The sequence below is a fragment of the Polistes canadensis genome, unplaced genomic scaffold, assembly GCF_001313835.1.
Source record: "Polistes canadensis isolate GaletaPanama2010 unplaced genomic scaffold, ASM131383v1 scaffold_212, whole genome shotgun sequence".
In the NCBI taxonomy this organism is placed as follows: Eukaryota; Metazoa; Arthropoda; class Insecta; order Hymenoptera; family Vespidae; genus Polistes; species Polistes canadensis.
The window spans coordinates 264,034-274,912 of record NW_014569759.1 but is presented as its reverse complement, the minus strand read 5'-3'; the positions used below and the strand labels follow the sequence as shown (position 1 = coordinate 274,912).

General features: G+C 28.6%; 3 protein-coding genes across 3 annotated transcripts; 1 reads left to right on the top strand and 2 right to left on the bottom strand.

Moving 5' to 3' along the window:
• Positions 1-2,247: 2,247 nt before the first annotated feature.
• Positions 2,248-3,323, bottom strand: LOC106790061. The gene is made up of 4 exons (XM_014754734.1): positions 3,096-3,323; positions 2,875-3,018; positions 2,597-2,746; positions 2,248-2,512 (listed from the first exon to the last, which is right to left on the bottom strand). The coding sequence occupies exons 1-4, from the start codon at positions 3,159-3,161 to the stop codon at positions 2,381-2,383; spliced, it is 492 nt and encodes a 163-aa protein (XP_014610220.1). The 5' UTR covers positions 3,162-3,323; the 3' UTR covers positions 2,248-2,380.
• A 932-nt stretch (positions 3,324-4,255) lies between these two features.
• Positions 4,256-7,562, top strand: LOC106790072. Its single transcript, XM_014754746.1, has 5 exons — positions 4,256-4,672; positions 4,969-5,266; positions 5,363-5,476; positions 5,573-5,833; positions 5,926-7,562. Exons 2-5 carry the CDS (start codon positions 5,074-5,076, stop codon positions 6,120-6,122), a joined length of 765 nt encoding a protein of 254 aa, XP_014610232.1. The 5' UTR covers positions 4,256-4,672; positions 4,969-5,073; the 3' UTR covers positions 6,123-7,562.
• A 679-nt stretch (positions 7,563-8,241) lies between these two features.
• LOC106790073 lies at positions 8,242-10,581 on the bottom strand. The gene is made up of 4 exons (XM_014754747.1): positions 10,091-10,581; positions 9,901-10,017; positions 9,438-9,620; positions 8,242-8,640 (listed from the first exon to the last, which is right to left on the bottom strand). The coding sequence occupies exons 1-4, from the start codon at positions 10,331-10,333 to the stop codon at positions 8,473-8,475; spliced, it is 711 nt and encodes a 236-aa protein (XP_014610233.1). The 5' UTR covers positions 10,334-10,581; the 3' UTR covers positions 8,242-8,472.
• Between the last annotated feature and the right edge of the window lie 298 nt (positions 10,582-10,879).

The following is a 10,879-nucleotide window of genomic DNA, read 5'->3' as shown; positions in this document are numbered from 1 at the left end:
TTCGTTGTTAGAAAATAAATTAGTTAGTCAAGAAGTTGCACTTACTCGCTCCACAACGTATTAATCCTCAACGCATTTTTGTTATCCGTTTTTGTTCTTGTTTTCGTTTTGTTCTGTAATAGTTTATAAATAAATAAATGTTACATAAAAATAGTAGTGGTGATCAGAGTTCAAACCAATAGTATTCTAGTTCCTGATTCTTGCCGCTACAATGAGTTAAAAGATCATGTCTATCTTTTATCTTGTACAATTTTATCTTATTTTGTTTTTCTTTGTAGGAAGGAGAAATTATATATATAAAATGCAATTGTAAATGAAATAAAATATATGAGATAATGAAACTTGAATAGTTTCTATTTTGATTATTAGCGCGTATTATTTAAATAATCGATTATTCTCTCACATTGCTACTAATAATTATGCTTAGACGTACAATACATTTTAAAAATCGTGGATAAGTTGTATACGCAACTTTAATATTCAATAAAATGACAATCGCTATATATAATCGATAAAATGATCAATCATTACTTGCACAAAGAATTAAGTTTTTTGAATTGATTAACCTATTATGTATGTATACATTTACATAATATAATCAGTATAATCATCAAGTCACGTTCGCTGAATCTATTCATTATTAGGATCGGCATACAAATATCAGTCCAATGAAACGTAAGATTTATATTGTTAGAAATGCAAACAATTTAATACTAAAAGATATAAATATTTAAGTGTGACTCTTGCCAATCTTTTGCGATAACCTTCTATATATATGTTACCGTCAAAGCCGGAAATCATTCATTGCTAGTAATTCCTCGGCATTGTTATCAATGAAAAGCGCCTTTTGACGAAGTCGGAAATAAGACCACCCAATTCTTTTTTTTACAGTTTTTAAATAACACCGTCCAAAAAAAACAATTCCATTTGTTACACGGTTTATTTCCTTTAACGCAATTTCAAAATCATTTTCTTTGTACCCTCTAGTTTCATGGTAATACATTTAGTGAAATACTTTCATTGAGGTGAAGTACATATCATAAAATGTCTAACTTTTTTTAGGCAATCATTATTACGAAAAAATATCAACGAGAAAAAATAAATCGATTAATACACAAAAATATAATATTGGAATTTCACGTGTGCCATTGACCGACGTTCAAGAAATTACCGAATACGAAGATTCCACGGATAATTATCTTACTTCAATAAATAAATCAAAGGTACAAAAATAAATTGTTTTCTAGCAAATTCTATGTCGATATATATATATGTAAACATACGAATTTTTAGGAGATTGCATCGAAGAATAACAAATTTGGATGCAATACTTTGGTAAAGAAAAAGTTATTCGAAAAAGGAAAGAAAAATCAGATAACTAGAAAAAAAGAATCATCTAAATCTTCGATCGATAGTGAGATTCTACTGTATCATTTCCAATTTTTAAATATTATTTTTAGATAACATATAAATCTATTATATTACAGGTTCATCCAGTGCAAAATTATCTGTACGTTTGCGTGGTGGTACAGATTTTCTTCGACCTCAATTAGTAAGTGAATGATTGTAAAAAAAATTCACATATATATATATGATTATTGTTACGTAATCATTGTATGCATCACAGAAAACAAAAACGGTTCTCAATGATTATAAAGATCGTTTTCTTCGATCGAAAAATACTCAGAAACCAATCGTAACAAGAAAACAAAGTGAATTCAATAATCGTAAGATTTAGCACAATAATTTCGATCAATTATACAAATTATAGATGACTTTTTAATAATATAATTATTGAATAAATAATACAAATTTTTGCACATTTACATAGAAAAATTTGTCTATGGTAAAAGACAGAATAAATCACCATTAAAGTTGTCAAGTTTCCAGAAAGAAAGACAAAGCATTGAACAAACGAAGACACTAAACAATGTCAGTAAACTAACAGTTCTTCTCTTATATCTTCACTTTTTATTATCGTATTACTTATCTTTTTCTAAAAGTCAACGATTTGAGGAAATGTTGGAAATGTGTTAAACAGAAACTAAATACGAATAAATGATAACAGATTTACTAAAAATCTAATTAATAACAATAATATAGAAATTAGAAACACATTGATTTAACCCTTTCATTATAGCATGCTTTATACGATCAGTATATGGATTGTTAGTAACGAAAGGGTTAAGGTATAATTTGAGTTAGAAGTTGGATCTTGTTAAATGAAATAAATAAAAGGACTAAGACTTAATCTTGCATCAAAATATAATATAATAAGTAAATAATTACATAATTAATTGAAGCATGCTATACAGATATAGCAGAAATGTTATTATGTATTATTTTCTCTCTACAAGTGATAATTATATATTTTATACTATTATATTTCAACACTACATTTTATACGGAATATTATATCTGTTTCATCTATTATTTCGAAAATACCCGTGTAACGTCCCTCAGGTGCACTATCACTAATACTCACTTCATATTCACCGGAGGTATAAGTACCCTAGAAAATTTTAATCGATAAAATTATTACGTAAAGAATTAAAATTATTATGACAATCATTTTGATTAATTTTTTAATACTTACAGCAGGTACTGGACAATTCCCTTCATTAAAATCTGGACTATCAAACGATAAGAAATAACCTTTGAACATGTCGTCCGTACTCAAACTACATATATCCACATTTTGTTCCATCATTGAATTGCCATCTTCGTCGTTTATTTTTATGTGCACCTACAGTGATATTAAATTTATTTTTTATTATTCATTCGTACCAAAAAATCGAAAGATTCCGAATATAAACTTTTTGTTTTACAAATTATTAAAAAGCTATATTAAAATATATTTATATAAATAAATACCGCAACATTACTCGGGTTCAGTTCAGAATTTATGGTCAATTTTGAATTCATTATTCCATTATCGCTTGTATTAATTTCGTCTAACGATAATTTTCCCGAAGCAATGTTTTCTATGTCACAACCATTTAGTTTAATATCTCCTGCCTGTAGATATGATAATAAATTCATTGAACTATACAGATTTATTGAAAGTATTTATATTTATGCGAAAAGGAACTCACAACATGATATGGAAGTAATAAGGCGCACAATGCTGAAACGAAAAATGTTACAATAGCAGAATACATTTCGATTATTATTCACTTTTCGAGAAAAAATACAATTTCGTTGGTTCTAACTAACTTCTCATGTTCCTTTCAAAAGTCCTTTTATATAGTCGTTGGTGGATATGCGTGCATAGTTCTAGTAGAATGATTAAACGATACCTAATCTATACAAGATCTTTTTGTATTCACAGCTTCATTATTATTACATACTGATATTATACGTTAAAATAACTGAAAGCGTGGGAACAGGAAACAATAAAAATAAAACAATAAAGTAATTAATTTATTTTCCAGATTTCAACGATACATTTATTGTCAAGAAATAATATTTATTTGTGACATTGCACGTTTGTGACGTTACTTGTTATCGAATGATGAGAAAAAAATATATGTGTTACGATTAATTACGTTTATCATGTTAAAAGTAATGCGTAATATTTATTCTCTCTTTCCTGTTTCGATAATAAAAAAAACAAAGATATTCGGTTGATATACGTGAGAAATGAGGAATTAAAATTAGATTAAATATTAAAATGAAAATCGAGTATACTACTGATCAAAATTATTTGACCATCTTACAATATGATTAAGTGACTGTCGTATTCAATTTTTCCTTAATATTTGTATAGGAAATCAATTGTTTTCTAACAAAATTAATAATTACGTTCAATCTAAATGTCTTATCCATTGAAAAATAATTTAATTTGCCTTTCATACTCTTGGTATCCTAAATAAATTAATTATAATTATGCAGGATTTCTCACAGTAAATTGAGGGAATATTTTGCAAGTAGAACTAACAATAAGACAAAATTTTGATTTGAAGTTTATAATCTTTTAAAATAGGATCGCTATGTGTGGTTGTATTCGTGAAAGATCAAATATAGATAAATTAGATTAATTATCAAAATTTAAATCAAATATATCTAGGGGATTTTGTAAAAAAGTAATTTTTTCTTATATATTTCAAGAGTACAATTATTATACAATATTTTATATTCGTAATCTTTCGAGATAGGATCGTTATCGATATTCTTAAAGTATCTATATCCTTTATCGATACTATCGATAATATCGATAACTCGAAGTAATGTTTCAAGTTCGATTGGTGCACTGCACATGGTTCATCATGGCGTAAACTTAAGATATCAGAAATAAATGTTATCATCGGAAAGTAATCATTTCATGGTGGTTAATATTAAGAAGAAAATATAGAAATAACGAATTTATATATAACGTTTAGATTTATTAATCGAAACGATTAGAGAAAATAGATTAAATCAAACCAATGTAGATAGTTAAAGTTTGAGATGTGATTGTTTCGCTATGGTTGACAGCGGGGGTGTGTCGATTTAAAGGGCTATCTTTCAAATTCATTTCTTTTATAAATTGGTATTAAACTGTATTGTTAATAGAGTGCTCTTGTTCGTGCCTTTTATAGTTTTACTAAAATTTTAATTTGGATTACTTTCATCCTCCTACATCATTGTACTCAATTTTTCAGGAATAACAATTCTACGTAGATCCAAAAAGGTCAAACAAACATTCACATTATTTTCAATCGTAAATTACTTTTCTTGCTTCAATTTCTACAAATTCTTATTCTTTTGAAGTATTAAATTATTCATTTTTACGATTTTATAATGTAATTTTTGTAATATTCATTGTCAATCTAATTTGTATTAATAATTTAATGACGTTTAATTTTGTTCATATTACATGTATGTTTCTAGGCTTCTTTTTTATTATAATACATACATTATGCATGTTAAGATTTAATGAATAAAGTTAATTATAAATATCAATATTTGGAATGTCTTTGTTTCTAGGTTATACAAGTATTTGTTATTATTAGTTTTCGGTACAATTGAATCGTCAAGTATTATTAATGCAAAGTAATGTGCTGAAATCACGTATCGAATATTAGGATAGAAATGCCGTTGAATCCAGTGAATCATAATATATCTATGGATGCTACAGAAAGTGCTGGTACATCTGTTCATGTAACCACTACTTCCTGTACTCCACCTCCATCATATAACATTAATTTACCTCTCGAACATCCTTGTACATTACCCAGCGATTGTGGTGCACCACCTTCTTATCAAGAAGCCATAAATAATTATGGTAATTATAATTAAATGTTTACGCTACAAAATATTTCATTATTTATATAATCTTTCATTGAAATATGTTTTAACGATAAAAATACTTTTCTTTCAGCGCCTCCTCCTCCTTCGTATGATTCTTTATTTGGTCGAATAAGAGAGGTGCAAAAAGTCTCCAAGGGCGTATTTGATTTCATAAAAAATATTATTATTCTACTCGTGTGTACAAGTACGTGATCAATTTTTTTTTCTTTTAAATAATAATATTTTAAAATAATTTCTTTATCACAGACAATATATATATATATTTTTCACTTTGTTTCAGTCGGATTCACTATTATATTTGTTATGACAATTGTAATTCCAATATGCATGATTATTATTGGAGGAATGTATTTATACAAGTGTCCACAGGGTGAATACATACCTGTTTATTTATTAGTAGGTGGAATAATCGGCGTATTTAAACAATTATTACATTTATCTGCATATGTGAGACGACGAGAAGAAAGAGATGAAGAAAGGATTAGGCAATCAACAACGCAAACAGTAATTAATTGCTTCATGCTGGCCTGGCTTATAATTGGTAGACAAGTTTATTATAATCTTTAATTGTCTAGTATCTTAAGCCAATTTTGACAAGTTTATATTATCGCTGTTTCTTTTGCTATTTATCAGGTACTACATGGGTGTACCAGGCATACGAACCAAATTATGACTCATCCAAGGCGATATATTGCAACAAAACTTTATATTTATTTGCCTTTTGGTTGATAAACTCTATTTATATATGTTTCGGTATTTATATAGCAGGTTATTGCAGTTTTTCAGTAGCTAGTATTGCGTTTCAAAGGCCGCTACCTAATTTCATGTAAAAGACAATTTGAATCATTTGAAATGAGAAAAAAGAACCATTGTTAAATATTTCGGCATTTTGGGAGCAAAAAATGAGAATGTATGCAAAAAGACATTCATTGGCGGGAGTCACTCGATATTGGGGCACAAAAAATTCGTCCACGTTTATGTACCTGAGATACTTAAACGACAATTTATGCACAGATTACTTGCGTATTAGAAATACTACTATATACTTATACGTCTTATACTTATGAATTGAAGGTTGGTTATGAACAAGTTTTTCGTTCTTATTGACACATTAATTTATAGTAATTATAAATAATACTCACTCTTTCTAATTTCTAATTTGTAATCGGCTTAGACAAAATTTTAATCAATAATGATGTAAAAGAAGTATTTACTCTTAATTTGCCAGTGGCTGAATGGTTTATGTGAGAAAAGAAAAAGAAAAAAGAAAAAAAGAAAGAAGATGCTTTAATCACTTTAGGCTGTGGATATTTCGTGATAAACACGAATCTTAATCTTGTGCCAAGAGAAAGCAAGGTCGTAGGAGAAAACTATTTTGTTACTGCAGTATATATTGAATACAAGAAAAAATGTCGAATGCAATTCGTATTTGTGCACGTAAAATTGATATCTACGGCCTGGCATTAAGTCGCATATATGCTTTGACTTTAAAAATTCGATCTCTTATGTCTCGAATACATTTTTTTAATTAACATTAAAAATACCTTATCGATAACACTATTATAATCTCTTTTTAACAACAAATGATAGCTGTTCTTAAATGATCATAAGATAATTGTAAATGATCAAAGATCATCTTCACTTAGATGCGAAAAGAGGATTCATTACTTATGGTAAAAAAGACTGCGATATTTCGCGTTAACTTTATATTATTTTGCCCTCTCTTTCATTCTTTTAAGCCTTTAGCGACGTCCATTGGGCCTTCATTGTTAATGCGGTAAGATCTAATCTTATACCGCTATCTTTATTGTATAATCTCTATATCCTTCACTTGAAGATTTCAAATTTTCAAAAATATTTTATTGTGATATTAAAATACCTTCTTTTCGATATTTCGAGTTATGCGACACAATCATTATAAAGGCTGTAGTTATTCAAAATCATACTATTTTGAAAATAAGTACAGTACATCCAATTGGTATAAATATTTAGGTATATAGTGGAGGAATATTAATTTAAGAATAATGTATTATAGGCATAATGTTGTAACATCTTTTCCACTTTCATACATTTTTAGCTATTTTGTCTTCCTATTGAGTAAGTTATCAAATTAACTTTTCTACAAATGTGTGTGTGTCTGTAATAATTTCATTACTATATCGATTGACTAACACGCGCTTGCATTATACTGCATCTATAAACGTTGAGCAAGCTTGTGCTTTTCAATATAAAATCAAGTATTTTGTCGGCATTAAAAACTTAATATTGGAAAAAGCTGAATATTAGATTTGTACATATATATATAATATATATATATATATATAACATGTGATTCTAACACACGTTTATTACGAATGAGTATATTACTCGCATGGCATTTATCGCTAATTAAATAACATTACACTATTAATTATCCTGGCAAAACACATATTTAATGTAAAAGTAGTGTGTATCTGTAAAAAAATGATTCCCCTATTATATCATGTGCATTATTGTATGCACTTACGCACATTTCTTATTATAATTTTCTAAATAAACGGCTTAAGATTAACCGTTTGTATTATCTCTTCAACGTGAAACGATAATCGTTCTTACTTTCGTAATGCAGCATTGTTTGCAATTTCAAAGTTCGTTAAATCTGGTCTTTTTTTATTTCGTTATGTTTATAATCATTAAAATCTTATAATTTCCAGAAATTTTTATTAAATACTATAGAGATAAATATTTAATAAATCAAATGCACTTAAATATATACTTGTAAATATTTCTGAATAGATTTATTGCAATCTAATAATTTATTATATTTTGTTAATATTAACTTTTTCGTTACGACTGCATATCATTACATGGTACGACTCCATATTGATCGCTAATAACGAAAGGGTTAATATAATAAATTTAATAGAATATGATAGGTTTAATATATATAACAAATAAAAAAAGAAAATAAAATTACCGTTGTCGTACCCAATCTTTTTTTTTTTTAAATGTTATATACTCAGTATTGAAGAGAGAACTTGCCTAAAATATTAAAAATAAAATAGGCAAGTGAGAAACAATTAATAAAAATAAGTTAGCACGAAGGAAGAAGAAGAAGAAGAAGAAGAGAAGAAAAAAATGTATGATGGCAATATCACATAGAAGTTGGATTTTTATAATTTTAAAGAGCAAACGCATATTTTATATATCTTCTAGGTGAGTAATGAAGTCAGATGGTGGCCTTGGGGAAAAATTTTCTGCATTTTCGTAATCTTCGGCGTAATCTGCTAAATGATACTTTAAATATTCTTCCGGTTCCATCCAAGGCTCGTCATCGAGACACTTATCTGTTAAAGACTGCAACGATACCTGGAAGATATGAAGGAGTCAATAAATTTAAAGCAAGGAAGGAAGAAGGAAACATACAATTTGAAATCTTAGAAATATACCGGATACACAACGAATGTATATAATACATATCGTAATTAACGACGACTTAAAACAAATCGAAATGATGATCGAACGGAACAACACTCGACCCGGATATCGTTATTTTATTAATGAACATCCGAGTTGAATTGTCTGGCAAAAAGGACGAAAATAGAAAGCCGGAAATTCTCGTTAATATGAGAACAATCGAATAAGGTTCAGACGACCGTTTACTGTTAGCCCCGTACTACTTTACTTCCGGTTTCTCGATTTTCAGACATCGAAAAGGATCCGCTACGAAATGAAACTAAACTAAACTAAACGTAAGGAGGAAATTAATTGAATTTTATCACGTACCTTTTCGATATTAAATTAACAACAAAATTCGTAACTTTACTCTAAAAGAAGGTGCTCGGTGTTAGATTAAATTAAACGGGGACTTGGCTAATCTAGAGTACTTATTATATGTATGATTCATTCTGTGTGTAAGTGATAGCATGGTCGATAGATTTCTATATATATAAAAAAAAAAAAAAGAAGTTTAACGATATCATAATCGTCAAAAGTTTGTCACCTTTAACGTTAACACGAATGAAGAAGTTCTTTTTCTCGTCACAGCATAAGACGTCTTTAATTCATTTTAATATTTAAATTCAAATATATACATAGGATGAGATAAATGACTCATACAAAAAAAGGAAAAAAAAAATTAGTTGTGATCTTTTAGAATAAAATACCTCTTCCTGCAAAGGTACAGCTTCCGGTGGCAATAAATTAGGATTATATGGAGTTATGCAACGTGCACGCCACACAGGTAGAATACCCTTTTTTAATGGAACCGGTTGTTCATCAAAAGATATTCCTTCCGCAGGTTTATCTTCGATCACTTCTTCTTCTGTTCTTGTATCTGCGTCCGTAGCCTGATCAAATATGCACATTTTTTACGAATTAATGTTTGCGAAAATCTATAACTAAAATTTGAAACAAACGTTAAGCGCACGTTATTTGAAAATTTGATCTCTGATTAATAATAAATAAATTACACAATATTTTATACAAATTTTCGTTATAAATTCAATGAAAAAAAAAATATAATTATATATTAATAGATATTAATATATATTTTAATATGCGGCAATCGCTTGTAATTTGTAATCCGATTATGGAATATTTAAAAAAAAATTCTTTCTTGTGACTTACCATATCAAAATCCTTAATTTCTTCCTCAGTTTGTTCGTAATCAGGATCTCGTAGATGTACGTAATGTCCGTGTTGCATGCACGCGTTCTCGAAGGTAAAACAACCGCGTCCTAATGGCTAAATTAGTAGGAGGTATAATATTAGAATAAAAAAATTGCATTTCCGTGTCAATTCGATTCGCGTGTATTACCAAATTTAATTCCCAATATCCGTGATATCGATGACGTGGGTATACGAATTGGCCGGGTCCTTGCATGCGATCTTTTATCCAAGTACCCATAAATTTAATCCCGGTTGCCGCGTATAGATACGTTCCCAAACCATGACGAAGATTCTTTTTCCAGGAACCTTCGTAAACGTCGTTATTCTCGTAGAAGTATACACCAAATCCATACTTAGTATCGCGCTTCCATTCGCCTGTTTTTAACGACATTCTTTCAAAAAGGTCTTTATTATTAATTTTCTTCTTTTTTCTTTTATTCTACTTCTCCATCTACGTTGATCTATCATCCTACGTAATACTTATAAAAATATCTGACACTATAATTACAGATTTACGTAATCGAGATATCGACACTCTGTTTTTTTTCCTTGGAATATCTTCTAACTTGTTGTTAGAAATAAAAAGCACCTTGATTTTATTATCTCTCGAATCTCTCAGGAGGAAGTGTCAATGGTCGCTCGTAATATAATCTCGTATTATATTTAGCAACGACGAATAAATGTTATACCTAGTCGAACTATTTACACTTTTCTCTTTTTCTTTCAATTTATCAAATATTTTTGTACCATTTATGTACAAGAAATAATAAAGTTACACACATAAACATACATATATACACGCATCGTGTTGGTGTAGGTATGCGCGCGCGTGTGTGTATGTGTACGTACGTTTACGATTTGGAAAAATATTTCTTCGAAGTTTCTAAGGTACGAAACGAAAATAATTGTGCGGATACACGTGTTGAGTGTCGACCCA